Below are 18,439 nucleotides of genomic sequence, written 5' to 3'. Positions count from 1 at the left end.
GTGAGCGCACTCCTCGTCCAATAATACAACCTTTGTACATGTAGCTAACGGAAAGGCTAGGCTATCTAAACGATAGACGAAGGTGAGCCTGTTTTGCTAACTTGTGTGGAATAAATTGCCTTTACCGTGGGTTATTTGGCACACCTTCATGTATAAGGTGCCATATTTCGCCGTAGATATTTATTTATCATTTTTGTGTGTCAGTATCGATGAGTTAACTGGCCCTTAGATGAAATAAAACGTGCGGGTGTTTGCAGCATAATATGGAGGCTAGCTAATTAGCAACGCTAGCTGTCCGTTCTACATGGACCTGCAGCAGTTAGTAAATTAACAGACAGAGACAATGTTGATTTGGTTTTTGTAACCTACCGGGTAGGTGGTTGTTGGGTGGGTGCTGTCAAGCTTGTGCTATGTTGAATTTGGGGTTGTTGGTCAAATGGGGACCAGATTGTGTGTCAGTCTATTCTGCAGGGCAACATCAGCCGGCTCATGTTGTTAGATTACATCACAAAGTGCTCTATCTTATCTTATTTCACACTGTGTTGCACGTGTGGCAAAATACAGTTGTTGTTTTTTTAATTTTCCATGTAACTTACAAAAGATCTGTCTTATTTGTTGTCTTTCATGGGCTTGATTTAGACCAAAACAGTCGCTTGAAAATATAATCCAAGTGTCTTAACTCTGTATCTGTCTTGATGTCTTTTTACAGATTGTGTTGAAGTTCTCGTTTTCACAACACCACACTGATTTACAGAAGTTCCTGTGTCCAAAAGTAAGTTATTACCTCACACTTTTCTGTGCATTACATTCATTCATCACCACTTTGTTTTACATCAAACAAGAGAACTGCTCCTACTGCTTAAACTGATCTGAAAATAAAGATTAAGATCACGACATTTCTCAAGTAGGGCATGCAAAAACTGGGACAGTATTCAGAGCATTTTGTATATTGTTAACAGTATTTTTGCAAGAGCAGTCTTGGTGTTGCAGCCAGGTGTTTTTCTAAGGGAAAAAAACCCAAAATGCTATCACATGAATAGACGAACACAAACCTTTCCAGTCTCACAGTTGTCATCAGAATAGATGTAGACTACAGTTGACACTACTAGGAAATACAGAAACTAGTTTTCAGTATTTATTCTGTGGAACCACCCTTGTGCAAACACATGTATCTTTTGCTCTTTGCCTTTCGCAGTGACGTACAGGAGAGACAGGAGTATACGAGAGATGTATGATGAACGCTTTATAACAGAGAGACCGGTGAGTGTATGTGAAGTGATTTCACAGTTTAATTTCTTCATGTAATGGCACTTTAGACCTTGTTTTATCACAATCAAAGGTATGAATACATAGACATAAGCAAGAAAACTAAGTAGTCTTCTATATCTAAACAGTGTTGCTTCCACCTAGAGATTTATTTCCACATCAGGTGCAGAAGTCTTTAGCTAACATGTTTCCTAAGTCATGAGTCACTTTAGCAGACAGATATCAAGCAGAAGTTGTTGAAAAAAAATCTGCAACTGTTTTTTAAAAAACAAACAAAAAACATGTGTAACTGAAATGTACAATCATACAATGTGCACATGTATAGGGTCCGTACCCACGGGGAGCTGGAGCACCGGAGAGGAGAGGCCCCTTTGGCAGGCCAGAGGACGACTACGGCCGCGGCGGGTACGAATATGAAGGAGGTCCGCGCTTTTTTCCGAATGGAGGAGGCCCACGAAATTATCATGAAGACCAGAGGGGCTACCATAGCGACAGTCTCCATTTCCCTGCTGAACGCAGAGCTGGTCCACCTTCAAGGAGGGTGAGTGCATGGATGTAATAGAAAATGAAAAAATTTAATAAATTTTTCATTTATGATGGGTAATGACGAGTGTTTGGGTTTTGGACTGTTGATTGAACAAAAGTGGCAAAAATTGCGATGAGACTTTTTCACCACTTTTTAATAATTGAATTGAGGAAGCGATTTATTGATAAATAGTGAAAATAATCGGCTGATTTATTGATAATGAAAATAATCATTAGTTGCAGCCCTAATGAACATGTTGGATTTATGAAGTAAAACATTCTGAAGTAGAAATCAAAACAAAAATATATATGAACTTGCAAAGACTCAAACAAACAATAAATAGATTCAAGGTAATGTTGAACGAACAGTATTCATTAAAAATAGAAGCACATAGAGTTGCAAATAAGTTGTTCAATTACAGCAAATTACAGCAATTCAGATGTGAATGTTGGGCAAAAAGTTTTGAAAGTCAGAAATATGAGCAGCAAAGTAATTATTAAATCATTTTGATGTTATTTTGACAAGTATTTATGTCATTATTTTTTATTGTTTTATTATTAATAGGTTTCTAAGTATTATTTTAAAATTATTTACATTATATTTTAGACTGACTGACTGCATATATCAATTTACACAGACATTTTGAGATATAAACTTTAAAGGAAAGTGAATACGATGAGTAAGATCTGAATAAGAATATTGTTGGTTTAATGTGCACACTAATAACTGGCCAGCTGAGGGCGCTATAGTTGAACTTTTACAGTGAAATATGTTCAAGCCACACAATGTGTACTACATTTAAGCTGTTTATTATGGTGTGCATGTGAGTTGCTACTTGGATTTTGTTTTGTTTGATTTTGAAAACTTATATTTTAAGTCATGATTCACTGTATGAAGAAAATGTGTCACTTTCATGGATTTTACCTGTTTTCCATAGGAGGACTATCCTTACAGAGGACCCAGGGAAGACCCACACACAGGACGGCCTTTGGAGTTTGGGTAAACTTCTTTCTGTTTGTTTTAAAGGGGGTACATTTTCCTCCACCAAATAATGAATCCTTACTACCAAGTCATACTTCAAACCTAATATCACTCATTAAAATTGGATCTTATCATTCTGGACAGCAGGGGACAGTCTTTTTCCATGTGCTTGTGCTGTGAACACAAGGTCTCTGTGTGGGTTTCTGCAGGAGCAGGCCTCCGTTTTCAGTATGTCTTTGAAATGTTTGTTTAAATAGCAGCAATCATGAATCATGGTCTGATCTGACCCATATTGGCCTGTCACACCTGATTCATATCTCTCCCTGCGCTTACCTGGCTCCACACTGTAATAAGTTAGATGACTCCTCAGTCTTTGCTGAACAGTGTCTGTATTTAGGCCACAGATTGGGTTGCAAAAATTGAGACTCCAGAGTTTGGTTGACAGGTTTATGATATTCATTCAGAGTCCTTGGCTGTGGTCCCACTCAGTTATTTCAGTAAACATACTGTGTTATAGTTAATGGGGAAAATTAAAGCAAACTGACAACAGATAGCAAACGCATTTACTCACTTGTAACGTTTATCATCTCAAAAAGCTTAGCTTAAAACTATATAAAATAAACATTAAATAATATAAAAAGCTCAAAAATATTGATTTAAGATGAATTCAGATGTTGCCTATTTAGTTTTCAAGTAATTTAGTTGCTATGATTTTGAAGAAGAGCGTCATTTTCCATATTTGTAACACCTTGAAGTTAAAATCCCTTGTTTCCCAAAGAATTAAGTTAATTAAAACACTAAAGCTGATGCATTTGACGATGATGATCAGGCTTTCAAGTCGCATCTGTGCTGTTTGATGATGCCAAAGTGAGTCGTCTATTTTTGCAGTCGATGGAGGTTTCCTTAGCTGGATAAAACAACAAAGGTAAAATAAGATGACAAAAAAAAGACATGACATCAGATGCTCTGCCATCTTTGTTGTACTTCAATGTCATGTGAACAGTTACATGATGTCTGCTTAAATCTCTTGAATCTTATAAACTGCACTGTTGTATTCAGTTGCAAAATCAGGAAAAAAAGTGAGACAAATTATACCGATTGGATGAACTACGAAATTCTTTTAATGCTTTTAATGGCCCTAAATATAAATTGACCAAATGAAACTTCCTCCCATGTCATACAGTGTGTTTCTGTACAGTAGTTATCTGTAACTGACCACATATTTATGTGTTTTTTATCCCCTCAGCGCCCGCGCACCACCTCCTCATAGCGTGCGAAACCAGGGCATCTACCCAGCACCCAGATCACTCCCAGAGAGCGGGGAGGACACACTAGTACAAGCCATCCTTAACCTGGACAGAGGGTATGCCTGAAGACATAATTAATCACATAATTAATAATGTGCTTTCATTGCTCAAGTGTGTGAAGATTATAAACTGCAGCCACCAGTGCGTATGAAGTGTATTTGGTCAGAATAACAACCTACATATATTTATGCCTCATAGCAGAGTTTCCATCAGTGTTTTTTTATGCACATTCAAGTGTAGTATTAGATTTGATTAGTTTGTTTCCAGGTAGAAACCATGTTCACGTCAACATTTAGATTTCTGTTTTTTGTCTGTGTAGCACATCTAAAATGTGCTGTTTTAATGTGTAACTCTCCCTGTTTAACCTTTTGCCTATTTTCTGTCTTCTGTCTCTCACACTCTGTATCAAAATTGTAATTCTGGCTGAGCATCACTGTAGCTGTAGCATACTTCAAGTTTCCACAGTTATGTGTTGCTAGATGGCAGCGTTGAGCCACGTTTGCACAAAACCAGGAATGGCTGAGGTACTTGTATTTTAGATTCTCTGAAGCAGCTGTGGCAGATACTGTAACTCGAGACCTTTTTGTCAGATGAGGAAAAGGAGCTAATATGTCATTCACACAAACCTTTGGATGTTCGGACCATTAAAGTACCGACAGCCCACACACTCTCCTCTGCTTTTCCAGGGAGGACAGAGACCACTACAGAAGAAAGGCAGCCCCGTTCCCTCCTCTCAGAGAACGCTCCCCTGTGCGCCGCGAGGTGGCCCGCTCCCCCCACAGTCGCTCCGGCTCCAGCGTCAGCAGCAGGGGCTACTCACCAGACAGAGCCAAGAGCCTGCCGTTTCCCTCACAGCAAGGCAAGAGTATGTAGAACTTAGAGTTAGCACTCCCCTGATGCAGTAAGGAGCTCCTTTGAAACCCTTTTGTGAGCATCACTGCTCACACAGAATTTTTATACTAGGAATATAAGATTTGTAGTCGGAGTTGATCTTAAAATGTACAAATGGATAAAACTGCAGTATAAACTGATAGAACCTGCTCATATACAACCAGCAACACTTCCAAAATGAAGCAGACCATTTATAGTCACTGCCTACAGTTAAAGTGTTAGTCATGATTCATTTAGTGCCAAGCACTCATAAAAAAGGACGTGCACTCACTGAGTAAAACATCATTTGAAAATCAGCCCTGCATACAAAAATAAACAAAACGATTGGGAAAAGATCAGTTAGGCCTTTGTCCAGGACAAATCCTCTTCATGTTCCTCTTTTATCTCACTGTCTCTTCCATGACTGATAATCTGGCTGACTGGCTTTTCAGGTGCAGACGGTCCAGAAGGTCATGCAGGTGTCGCTGAGCACGCCTGGGCGCCGCTCTTTTCCCAACAGAGTGGACATGATGCTTTGGGTCTGTACATTGAGCCATGCCAACAAGCTCGGACTTGGGTGACAGTGGGCTGATACGTTGTTCTTCGCACGTCTCCTTGCATCCTTGTCATGTCAGAAAATGTGAGGAGGAAATATTGTTGCGTCCTCAGAGATGTCTGGAGAAGGATGCAAGGAAGAAGCATATGCAGTGTAATCTATAGAATACAATTAAAAAACAGACCCTAATGAATTTCAACCACAATGAACTTCTGTCACCCAGGTCTAAAGTAAGATAGATCATACATTTTGTTTCTTAGCCGGTAGCTAGTGGTTCCTTTCCTTTCCTTTACCTTTTTATATAAACCATCTCTACTAACTGTTGTGGAGGTACGTTAGCACTTTACATTGTTCCGACACACACATCTTTGAATTAATTAAATTTAGGGGCCAGGTGTGGAGCAATATATGAAGATTTACCGTAAATTAATCTCCTCACCAAATAAGATTGGTCCTCTTATGTTGTCCCATGTTATTATCAAGTCAGACCAGACATGACTCGCAGTTTGCAGTGCAGTTTGTCTGCTCAGGGAATAATAATTGTTACAATGTATACGAACAGCCTTTATCAAAGCTTATAGGCAAGCGTGGACAAAATTGCTAACTAGCTATTTTAAAGGTGCACAATGTTGCTTTTTTAGTAACTGTTTGAAATACATGTCCTTTTTGCTCTAATGTAAAAGTGTCTTAAAGTAGATTTAAAACTCCTGTTGCAGACTCATGATTAAGACCTCTGTCTCTGTTTATAGGACCAAAAAAAGTTGCATAGTGCACCTTTAATGCCTGTCAGATGGAATTAAATGTTTTTATTGACCCAAAACCAGTTTCTCAGTTATTTAACAATAAATCTTGAATTAAGTGGACTATTAAAAAGTGCTAAAGTATCTCCTTGTTTACTGCATGTTGTTTGTAAGTTTGTAGACCTCCCAAACTCCCCGTTTCCTCAAGTAATCCAGTGTTATTTGGGTCTGCTCCATCAGTGCTGGTTACGTTTCCTTTTAAAACTCCATCTTGATTGTGCTCCTCACTCACAAAATGAGCTTAACAGACCTCCAAAATGGGGCTAATCATGCTGATATGGCCAAAAATGTTTGGTAATTTGAAATGCATGATTGTAACCTGATTGAAGCAGAGCTCAACATTATTACTGATATTTTTAGTGAAGCATCAGGGGAGTGAGTGTGCTCGCTAGATTACTGTAAGATAAGAAGGCCAAGTTATGATGTGCTCAGCCAGTGACCTTACGGTTTGGTCTTCCTACAGGTTATGAAGAGACTTTTTCTCAGATCAAGATGACTGGTAAGTACAGATCAGTTGAGTTGTTGTAGACAGGAGGGAACCGTTGCATCAAAAACAGTTTGGCAGTGTTTAATCAGACAATTTAAGCACTGCTCCTACATGACACAGTACATGTTATTACCATCTTTTAATTGATTTCCAATCCAAATTACTGAAAGCAAGACGAGATGACATGCAGAGGATTTGTTTCGGAAACATACAAAGGTTACAATCGTTAAACTTAACCTATTCCCAGTCTGGGTAACCCGAGAGAGACAGAGAGCGTTTCTAATGTGTCCCGCAGCCAGCCGTCCTCCCCGCTCCATCTGCCACTTTGTCAGGCCTCATAAAGATGCCACCAGGTCGTGTGTGGAAGGACGAGGAAAGGGTATAGGATGTCTGATGGATATTCCTGAAGCTTCCACATCGGGGTGTTTTTGTTTCATAGCGAGGTTCTCAGAGTTCATGTTTGGTGGTAGACGTGTCTGCAGAGTCTCGGATGCTTGAGGGAAGTTGGTAGAAGAGCAAATAGAAAGTGAGAGAGGAGATGGTGTCCGATTGGTTGTACAAGAGATAAAAATGTACTTTACAGTGAATCCACCCACTGTAGGACCGTGAAACATCTGTTTCTTGATTGTTCCAGCTGTTCTAGCCTCGGCACCGTCAACACCTTTACAGAACGCCGATTACCATAAACACATGCTTACTCACTTTCCAGACACACTAATTGTCCTTTTTCCATTGGATTTCTGCTTCCCGCTGCTTTCCTCCTTTCTTTTGTTTATCATTGATTTATTCCAAATCCTGTTATTTTGCTCCTCACTCAAATCTCATGATGACAAACTCTTCTTTTGTCCGTTTCTTAATCCTTCAGACAAAATTCCTGGCCTGTCAAGAGAAGGCTCCCCACACAGCGCAACTTCAAATAAGGTGAGCATAAGTTGAGTTAAAGGTGAACTACTATGTAGTTTTGGAGAAGAAATTCAAACTCAGAATTTAAAGATTTGCAACACTAATGAGGAAATAATACAAATAATACTCAATAATAGAAATATTAATCTTTTTGATAACTAAATAAACAAGCTGTTCTTAGAGGAAAATAAGGTCCCTAGAGCACTGTTTGAAGCTAGAAAGGTGGCAGGGTCCACCACATATAAAACAAAATGAATCGGAATGAAATTGTGTTGTCCTTTTAAGGTCAGTTTGTTTATTTAGCTTGTTTAGGTGTGAAAAATGATAGATATTATACATAATAATGAAAACTTGTGCTTAAGTTTTACTTTACATTACTTGAATGAACAGGAACATGACACAAGCCCTCGCTTTGTTTCATCAATATAAGCTTTTGTCTTGACATTATAAATCAAGCAGTTCAGTCCACGATGTACTGTGGGCCGCTCTGTTCATTATATATGGTGGACTTTGTCACTGTACAGCCGGACGCATCTGGAACTTCTTAAATTCCATCCTTTTTAATAAGTGTTTAGTCCCATTGAAGTATGTTAATGGGTTTTAAAGTGGCCCTCACGCAGAGCATAAAAGCCATCGGGCCTGCGCTTTGTTTACCTGTGCTGTAAGCAGACTTCAATCACAAGAACTCGTAACGCTGAGGGGGAAAGGGCTCAGGTGTCGCCGAGAATACGAGCTGTCCTCCCTCAAGGCGCTCGTGTTTTTAAAAAATACTTTGACTGTTTTGAGTAGGTATTGGATGTAGATCTCCACCACCTGTTTTGAAAATAATAGCTTGTTTTGCTGATATCATCCATTTCCAACTGTGCAGAGAAGTGTAAATACAATCAGATGTGATTAGGCGCAATGCGTCTGGCTGCGGCCACCCAGAAGTGAAGAGGCTAACTCAGTAGCCCGAGTCATAGCTTTATCATAGGATCTTAGCCGCAAAGCCCGGAGAAGTCCCCATGGAGCTCATTGGGATGTGTTTGGAGCGTTTACAATGAACAATCGCTTCCTTTAACTGTTGGAGAGTATGACCGACTGCGCTTGGTTCCTGTGACAGCCTGGCAGATGTAGAAGGTCTTGTGCTTGTGAGAAGTTGGCGTGTAACAAAAAGGTCACAGGAAAAGCCTGGACGTCTCTTTGTCAACAACAAGCATGGCTCACGTCAGAGTGGATGGTAGAGATTGGAGAGATTTGATGACTTGCCAGTGTTCACATTATCTGTCAATTCTACAATGTTGGATAATTACAGTAAATTTCTGTGTGGATTTAAAATACTGTAAATTGACAAAATGACAGTAAATGCTTTACATTTTGGTTTAATAACACTGAACAACAGACTTTGGCTGGTGTGAGGCGTTCTTGTTTTCTTGGTTGTTCAGACACTTCAGTGTTTAGTGCCAGTGGATATATTGCAGCTTTCAGAAAAATCTCAGTTACCCAAAAATAATAACAACTAGGAAGTTAGAAACACATAATTACAATACTGTAACTCTGCCGCAACCTTTAACCACCACCTTTAAATCACATTTATATCTGTCAAACTGTGAATCAGTTGATTGGCTATTGTATTGGTTTCAGTGTGTACCTAACAAAGACACCGAAAATGTATTTTTTTGGAAGAAACTAGTTTAATTAGACGGGAAAGCATTCAGTTTGGAGGTACTCGCTGCATTGTGTTTTGTAGGTTCAGTGACAATGATTTTGATTGATTTTTGTTGAAATAACCAGCAGCCTAAAACAATGTAGACAGTTTACTAGCTGGCCTGAAAACTTTAAACCGCTTTTTTCTCAACTACACTGCTTGTGTAGTTCTTGCTGTTGTCCTGTGACAGAGACTCTTTCATTGTAAGGCAAACAGCCTAACATTCTCATGAAGTCACTTTGATCAAAAACCCCATAAAGCTGCACCTTTTAATGCTTTTCTGTCCAAGCAGTCTTATTATTTATCCCATTAGCAGCCCCTTAGATCTTTTCTGAACATGCTGGAGGTAATTTTTACGTTGCCATGTTTCTGTTTTGTTTTTTTTTACATTTTCACTGGATGGTCCTTTTGTCTGGCACGGTGGGCACTTGGATATCTTTGTAAACCCATGCATTGCTTCATATGTCCAAAATTACAAGACACAAAAGTAGTCCTTTCCTCTCCTCCTTACGTGCGTCTTTGTAAGAACCACCCACCAACACCCAATCAACTGCTGTGATGAAAGTTGTACAAAGTGCCCCACCCCTCCACACACACACATTGACACACACACAGACTCTTGCATTTTCTGTTTGATCTAGCCTGTGGTGCATTGTTGTTTTCTGTTCTGGGGGCACAAACCCATAACCTTGGCCAAGATGAAAGGCCCCTTCGCTGTGCCCCCAGTAAAGCTTGCACTTATGGCCCCAGCCGCTGCCTGCTGTGGGGATTCAACAAACACACACGCAGGCTTTCTGGAGCCATCCCAGACACAAGAGACCAAAGAGGGGACCTAAAGAGCACCTCCGGCTCTGGCTGCGGGCCGCCGTGGCCGAGAGGGTGGGAGAGCATGTCCTGTAACCGAAAAGGTCACCCAAAGGTTTTAACCCAACACAAGGCATCCAATTCCTGTCAGCTACAGCACGATAACATTTTGCTAACTAAGATAATTGCTCAGATCTTGGTTGTGGGAACAGGTCAAAGGAACACACGTGGTCAAAGGATCACACAGCTCATAAACCTGTTGCTAATTTGGATGGTGGATGGAGGGATATCGGTCATTCTTCTCCTAGTAAACTCCTGTAGCACCACCATTAGGTTTACATCCATGGTCTGAAATATGTTAACAACTATTGGATAATTGACATTTGGTACAGACGTTCATGTTTACCACAAGATTAACTATAAAAACTGGCCTGGCCCTGGTTGGATATAATCGGTTTGTGATCGGTCGGTGGTTCGATTCCTGGCCCCTGCAGCCTTCATGTCAAAGTGTCCCTGGGCAAAATACCGAACTCAAATTGCAAATTGCTCACCACCTGATGAGCAGGTGGCGCCTTGCATGGTAGCCTCTGCCACCAGTGTATGACTGTGTGTGTGAATGGGTGAATGCTGACTTGTTGTCGGCGTGTTGTAAAATGCTCTGTGTGGTCACTAAGACTAGAAAAGTGCTATATAAATGCAGTGTTTTCTCTGAGTTTTTTAGGGCCAGACCGTTTTTTGAGCCCAAAAAGTGGTCTGGCCATCTCCCTATAAATGGTCCCTCAAACTTTTATCCTTCCCCAGATGTCTTTGGCAGGTTATCAGTGAAAATAAGAGAACTACACCACCAAACCACTTGTTAAAAACGCAGTAATTAGGAATCTACAGCACTCCTCACTTTAAAGGTCAGTTAATTGTTCACCAGACAAAGTGAGCTGTTTTCTCAGCACAAAATTAAGAGGAAAAAAATCTCTATTACCCTTTTGTTGAATTCATTTTCAGCTTGACATTAAAAAGAGGCTGCCCGACCTGCCAATGGATGACATTTGATTTTAATCCAGTTTGCACCAAACATATCTGCCAAGGCTCTGTATTGATGGTGTAACCTCCCCTCCAGGTTGAGCCGTGCCCAGCAAGCTGAAGTGAAACACTAAGACAGGGTTATTTTTCTCACTGAGTCTAAGAAGGCTGAAGACTGACAAATGCGATCTCACATACATGTACAAGCGTACCGTTTCTCCCAAGCATAGCTCCAGGGGAGAAATTGGAAGAAGGAATAATTGGATGATGCTTTATGAGCTGTGCTTTTTATTTTAGACCACACTCGGCGCTGTGATGTACCATCTCCTGGAATTACTTCCCTCAGTCATCTAGAGATTTAATATGACTTAGTCCCTGGCCTGTTTCCCTTAATGTATGAGTGGACTTTAGTCATGGCTGGGCAGTTCTGCTCCCTGGCCTTCAAACTCTAATAGTATCAGGAAATGAGCAAAAGAAATTGAGCGGTGATCCAAGTTGGCCTCATTTCTCCCCTTTGCTCTTTCTTTTGGCGTTCACAGTAATACTTATGGGTACGGGAGTTTCCAGTCTACCCATTAGAAGGCTCATCATGGCTCGTCTGGCCAGAATTCCTGTTCTCGAGATATAAAAACAGCTGAAATGTCAGTTTGTAAAATTTGCATAGAGACATGGTTTTGTTGCCGAAGCCAGGTTTTATTCACAGTTTGCTAAGTAATGAGATCAGTGTTACATCTCCTGTTTTAGTGCCGTAATTCCAATGAATCCCTGATTCTTGGACTAGAAATGTACTCAATGTACACTCTGGCTGTTCAAATGCAGAAGCTAAAGGAAAGAGGAGGTTGATGAGGCGTATGAAAGGATGATGCTTATATACACAGGAAAGTTAAACAGTTAGTAGGTCAGGTCAGAGCATTGCGCTGACTGTCTGTGGGCTATAAGTTGCTGACCTACGTCTTTTCACATCTTTTCCTGTTCTCTGCATCGTGTAATTGCGAGCATTGTGTCATTTCTGTCATCTTGACCGCAGTAGTAGATCACGTCTCTGGTCATTTGCCATGCATCCATCTTTATTTTAAAAACTTTCATTTGTCTCGTGCTTTGACTTTGATATTTTTTTTCCTTCACGCACCGACTCACCCCATTCTCTCCCCTACTTTTAGGAGGAGATCCATCCTCCAGAGGGAGAACGAGAGGAGCCGCTGGTGGCCCCAGTTGTGGAGGAGAGCCAAAAGTTGTCTGCAGACAACTTTCAAGAGCGACGAGCCCATGCCATCGCCGCCAAAGCTCATGACATAGAGAAGGTACTTATCCACGCTCGTCCCGAATCTAACATCCTTAAAGTCACATTTAGCTGCTCAAGGTGTTTAACAGGTCAGTGTGAAAATAACACCTAAGCTCTGTGTGATTTTATAATCTCCCAACTTTAGGCTTTCGGATACGTCACTATTTTTTATCGTCCTTTACTGTATTTACGTAGTATTTATAAAGGTACATTTATCTGTAAATGACCATTTTTGTGTTAGTCGCTCTCAGTTTCCTCCTCTGCAAAGTCGCTGCATTTACAGTCCTCTCATTACAAGTTGGTAATTTGTAAAACTTTTCTATAAATGTCAGCTTGGTGCATGCGTGACACACGCTGCAGCCCTGGCAAACAACCTCGTGCATATGGTGTCCTCGACTCCTCTGACTCACACGTGGATTATTTTACTGGATAGGCATTACTGGAACAGCCACCTATTATGTTTCCCTAACAAGGCAGGAAATTAACTTTCCTGTCCACCAGGCACAGTGGTGAGTACATCCTAAAAATTCACCAGATTGCCAGCCAGGTATCGGTTTCAGAACAGTATTTAAGTGATGGGTAATTATCTGCCAAAGTTGCCAGATTTATCAGCATTTTCTGTTGGCTCTCTCTGAACTGCAGCTCATTAAATCCTGCACCGGCTTAATATCCCACATGGCTCACATCTCTCCTTCAGCGTTTGACTCATCTTTACAGATGCACGTACACATACAGTATAGGCATGCACACATAGAGTTGGAAACACTGGGATTATATACATGCCACGGGAACGCATAAACAAAAGCAGAAACACAAGCGCGGCCCCAGACACGGTATTGGTTTTGCGCGTACAATAAATTGGGAGGCCGACCACTTAACGGAGCTGAAACCACCCGAGGCTCGAGGTTCCAGCTCTGCTCAGTTATCTAATGAAGCCCATTCCTGCACCAGTGAGCACTACCGCTGCTTTACTGGGACCATTAAACCTGAGCCAGCTCTGCCCCGGAGCACACACACTGCTGCGTTCTCACATATAGCAGCGCCATAGAGCCTATAGGTTGTTATAACACTGTTGCTGACGCTGCAGCTTCTGGCCTGTTTTATAGCCTGTCTCTTTCTCCCCCGTCTGTGTCTCCTCACGTTCATTTGAGCTCTATTGTGTGAGTTTTATTTCATATTTTCCAGTAGAATGTACCAAGATATACCAAGATCCGTGTGAAGAATAACCTTTTGGGGTTTTGGGTTTTTTATAATAGTTGAAAATGAAAAACGAGAGAGAGCGGTGCATTCCAGATATAAGAGTTTTCAGGTTTTCTTTCCAGGATTTAGGAGGGAAAAGGTAAAACAAAATCTCTCATCCCTGTCTTTGGCTTTCGTTATGCCCAGATCACTTGCATGAAGGTTGTTTGTAGTTTGGCAGTCCTCACTTTGTCCACCATGAAAGGCTGGCTTGATTAGTCACGACTGTAAGTGAAGTCGTCCTTGTTTCTTTCGCACACAAGCAGGTCAGAAAGAGAAGTTTAGTAATCAAATCAAATCATTTCTGCCCAGTGTTTTTTCCTTATACCAGCGCTCCAGACTAACTTTTCCCCCTTCTGTCTTGGAAACGACCCAAAAGACAGTTTTAACCGCCCCGAATTCAAAATGTTGTCATTAAACTCTGCTGCAGTACATGTACATGTATTTACAGTAAACATTTTGTGTTGTCACATTCAACTGCAGTTCAGTTTGGGTAATGCTCCGCATGCATAAAAAAAAAACAGAAAATGTGCCTCTCTCATGTTAGCGGTGGCATTTCTATCCATCCGCAAATAAATGCATTTCATTGCATCGAACCCTAGGGGCGCACATCCGTAAGTACTAACACACAACCAACTATGGAAGAAACAAGGTGGTAGCTCTTTAGCTGTTAGCTCTGTTAGCCAAACCGGACTCGCTCTTTCAGTCTGAAACAACAAAGTCACTTTCACATGCGCTCTGCGAAGTCGCAGCAGCGCTTCTGTTGCAGTATGGCTGCGTTCAACAACATGACAAGTGTTGGCCAGATGTTTGGCTTTCTGCTCCCAATCTGGTCTAGCCATCTCTTCTAAACACAGGGACACAAACACACTCCAGTCCAGTAGCTCCCCTCACAAGCTCACCAACTGTCTTTACACTTTTCACAGATCACACGCTGAACTTTCCATCATTGGCCAGACGTCGTGCTGGGCAGCGCTATACCAGCGCCTCAGTGTGTGTTTGTGTAGCTAAGTGAAATTGGTCTGCAGAAATTCAACCTGAGCCCCGTTCTCATTGTCAAAGTTGACTTTGGCTGCAGTACAGACTAACTGGTTATAGTGAGTGACAAGGCATGAGAGGCTATAAAGGGTATAATGTTTTACTCCTCACAGGCCAGGCTGTGATACAAAGGGAGTTTTATTTCATTTGTTGAGGAATCTAAATATATTTGGCTACAAGACAGACAGCCAGACAGTTCCAGCCTCAGTGGGTTTTTTTAGGTACAAAGATGGCAGAACTGGACCCGGGCCCCAACTCTTTCACTCGTCTTTTCTGTAGCCAGGCAGGCTCTCACGCTCGCTCCTCCTAATCCTGTTTTAACCGGCTATCGAGACTGAAGTTTAAAGTTTTCAGAAGCAGAGACAGTTCTGGAGCGACCCCACCCCAAAGTCGAGAACTGGTCCTTTTTCCTTCCTGATTGGATAACAAGGGAGGGATTTCAGGAAGTGCGTTCCTATACAGGAAGTACATTTTCAGCGCATTGTTATCTAGGAACGACTGTTCAGAGAAGTTGTTGTCAGCACACTTGATTGGATACTTCCTCCGAGAGGTTGATAAATAAAATCACAGTCATCATTTATCAGCTGTTGAATGAGACCCCAGCACATTAAGATTAAAAGGACAATGTATTGATGCTAAATTAAGCACAGCAGAGAAAGTTGCTTCTTGTACAGATTTGATAGTCTGGCTGTTGTGTAACATCTTCCTCTTGATCCTTCGTTGTACGCGGGGAATGTATAGAAACGCCCTGAGGAGGTGGTGTGTTCATTTCACGTCTTTCCTTAAATTGTTTATATCTAAATTTCCTGTGGATTGATTATCCTATTGTTAGATTTAGGTCACCTTAAGAGGTGGAACTGAAAACTCATCACTGCTTTGTTGTATTTCAAGAGGGAAGCAACTAAGAAAACATTTCGGTTACTCTTTCTGTATTGTATAATATCCAAAAATAAACTTCTGTCCCTAAATCCCCGTTTGCAGATAAAGCACATGGCTTATGCAACAGTGAAATATCAGTGTTTAATGCAGATTTTGGAAAGCAGCCATCTGTTGTCGCAAATATATTAACTGTGTTTGACAGCAGATCTTTATTTGTGTCCTCTCTCCTCTACTCTGACCATCTCGCTGTTGAGGGAACATTGTGGAAAGCTATAAATAAGCCAGTGAGTTCGAAAACACCCCGCAGCACAGAGGCCACTGTTGGTATCCAGTGAATGACTGAAACTCACACTCGCCTGGCCTAATTTTACACACAGGCACACGTATAAACACACACATCCCGACACAGGCCTCGTCATTGTAGGTGCCAGTGTTTGCTGCAGCACGGAGGCCTGACTCTCACAGTGATGGGCTGATGTGTGAGTTAATAAGTAGCAGCATCAGTGGGTTGAATCACATTCACTGAATGAGGAATGGAGGGTAAGACGAAAGGACGCACAGAGAGACTATTTCCATGATGCATGTCCTTCTCTAGTAAAAGGGACAGATGGAGAGTAGAGAGCAGCATCACCAGAGTAAGAGAGTTGTGTCCCTGAGGTTTGTCAGTGTGGACTTTTATAGAGAAGTCCAGATAGAGAAGGTCCTGATGTGTGATGTGTATTTATATTTATTGCATTGTTTGCTTTAATTAGACTGGATCTCTGGATAACAAGGGATGAGGTGCAGGATTTGTTGAGCTTTCTTGTTTGTGGGAATCCATCCACAGCATGTCTGAAGCTGACATTTAAAAAAATTACGATCAGCTTGGGTGACCGACACTTCCTCCCTCATGAGTTGGTATTTTGCAAATCATCCAGTTTATATGGCAGCGCTGGGCTCCCTCCATTGTTTAATGAGACATTTGAGGCTCGGTGTGAAATAGCAGCTCCCCAACAAGATACCAGCACCTCTTCCTCATTGTCCCTCCAACACCTGTTTTGAGCCTCTGAGCCACCACTAAAGTGGGGTTTTATTGCCTCTTGGGCTACCCTGTCCTACATAAAGGGCCCTTATTAAACTTGAGAGGAGAAGTGTTTATCTTTTGACACTAGATGATGTGTGTTAACACCAGAATGATCAGCTCAGGCTCAATGACGTTGGAATATTAACACCTAGGCGCCAGGTAGAGCAGGAAGGAAACAACTTTTTATCTCCTCAATTAAGAGCGTCTCTCTCATCAGGTTTGACCTCTGCCTGTTGTCTCTTTTCCAGTGTTGCAAAATCTACTCAAAAGTATGAAATACTTGAGTAAAAGTAAAAATATAGTGTTAAAATATCACTTTGGTAGAAGAGAATTGAGAAGAGAAAAGAATTGTGATTTAAAATTAAGCTACTTTGGCTCTGATGCTTGTGTTATCTGCAAAGTAACTTGTAAGTAAAGTAATTACATTACTTTGTTGGAGTAAAATGTAAAATATTTGCCTCCAAAATGGCGTGGAAGTATAAAGTAGCAGGAAATTGAAATACTCAAGTAAAGTACAAGCACCTCAAAATTGTACTGAAGCACAGTACTTGAGTAAATGTACTTACCATTGCTCTCTTCAGTCCTCCTGAAAGTGTTTTGAATGAAAAGTGTTGTCTTTTCTTATTTTTTAATTTGTGCATCTCAGACCTTTATGCTTTTCTGACTCATGTTCTCGTCCACTTCCAGATGTACCGTCAGGACTGTGAGACATTTGGCATGGTGGTAAAGATGCTGGTAGCTAAGGACCCCAACCTGGAGAAGCAGCTACAGGTCCCCCTCAGGGAGAACCTCGGGGAGATCCGTGAACGTTGCCTGGAAGACCTGAAACACTTCATCAGTGAGCTGGACGAGGCGGTCCGGCAGCCAGAACCGTCCGTCTGCGACTCGACCACCCCGCCTACGACTCTGACGGGTCATAAACTTTCAAAGACAGGAGTCAACCACAGCTCATCTTATTGACACATTGGCCTGGTCTGCTCTCTGTGAGACTGAGCATTATGGGACTTACTGCTTAACAGGATGGATTTCTGGGATACATTTTGGATTGCTGGACTGAACCGGTGCTACAGCACAGCAACCTGAATAGAAGCTCAACACGGCAAGGATGCAGTGTTGCGTTGTATGTAGGGATGAACAGTGTTAGTTTTGAACAGACAGTTTTTACCTTCAAGTTTTCTGTTGATTTTAAAATATTACGTTTTTTTCCTAAAAAATGTTGGCAAAAAAACATCTTTTATTTAAAAAGCTACCAGTCTTACACCAATGTGGAAATGGTCAGCATGGGTTTCATTATTTAACCGGTTTTGATGAAAATATGTCGTTGAGAATACAGTCCTACAGCATGATCAGAGTTGTGCAAAAGAAAACTCAGATGGGGACAATGTTTTGTTTTGTACTATGTTTTGTAGCAGTCAGATGGATGACCCGGTGCTGCTAAATTTACAGTTCTACATTCTTGTATAAATTTGTACTGTCCAGAGATGCCAGTTGGGTTACTTTTTCATTGTGTTGTCTCATTTTGCTTATCAAACTTTATATCCAATATGCCCCAAGGAAAAAACCTGCACAAAGCTTGATTATTTTGATGACATTGAGATGAAGCTTTGCACAATCTGGGATGCATCTGAAGGTTCTAGTAAAGATGATTTCTATTAACTTTGTTTTATTGTGATCTATTGACACAAGTTACATAATTATTATCCCAAGCATGGAAGACCGAATCTGATATTATCT

General features: G+C 41.1%; 1 protein-coding gene across 8 annotated transcripts; it reads left to right on the top strand.

Annotated features, from left to right (window-relative positions):
• Positions 1-11: 11 nt before the first annotated feature.
• Positions 12-18,361, top strand: pphln1 (periphilin 1). 8 transcript variants are annotated; one of them, XM_084345962.1, is made up of 12 exons: positions 12-82; positions 710-772; positions 1,196-1,260; positions 1,592-1,807; positions 2,730-2,791; positions 4,020-4,136; positions 4,767-4,939; positions 5,403-5,489; positions 6,770-6,805; positions 7,659-7,714; positions 12,365-12,505; positions 17,393-18,361. In XM_084345962.1, coding segments are annotated over exons 2-12 (1,227 nt in total). In that variant the 5' UTR covers positions 12-82; positions 710-771; the 3' UTR covers positions 17,666-18,361. The 8 variants fall into 8 exon arrangements, with proteins under 8 accessions (XP_084202088.1, XP_084202087.1, XP_084202092.1 ...); XM_084345961.1 differs by having other exon boundaries at positions 4,767-4,945; XM_084345966.1 differs by lacking the exon at positions 5,403-5,489.
• Positions 18,362-18,439: the final 78 nt, after the last annotated feature.

The sequence above is a fragment of the Pagrus pagrus genome (assembly GCF_965226575.1).
Source record: "Pagrus pagrus genome assembly, chromosome: 23".
NCBI classification, from domain to species: domain Eukaryota; kingdom Metazoa; phylum Chordata; class Actinopteri; order Spariformes; family Sparidae; genus Pagrus; species Pagrus pagrus.
Note: the sequence above shows the minus strand (reverse complement) of the source record. Positions and strands in the feature narration are given on the sequence as shown.

What these genes read in the sequence shown, in the direction of transcription:
- pphln1 (XM_084345961.1), top strand. An exon ending in CTGGTCCACCTTCAAGGAGG is followed by an intron (nt 1,808 to 2,729) that starts GTGAGTGCATGG and finishes TGTTTTCCATAG; the next exon opens with GAGGACTATCCTTACAGAGG. An exon ending in GAGTGGACATGATGCTTTGG is followed by an intron (nt 5,490 to 6,769) that starts GTCTGTACATTG and finishes GTCTTCCTACAG; the next exon opens with GTTATGAAGAGACTTTTTCT.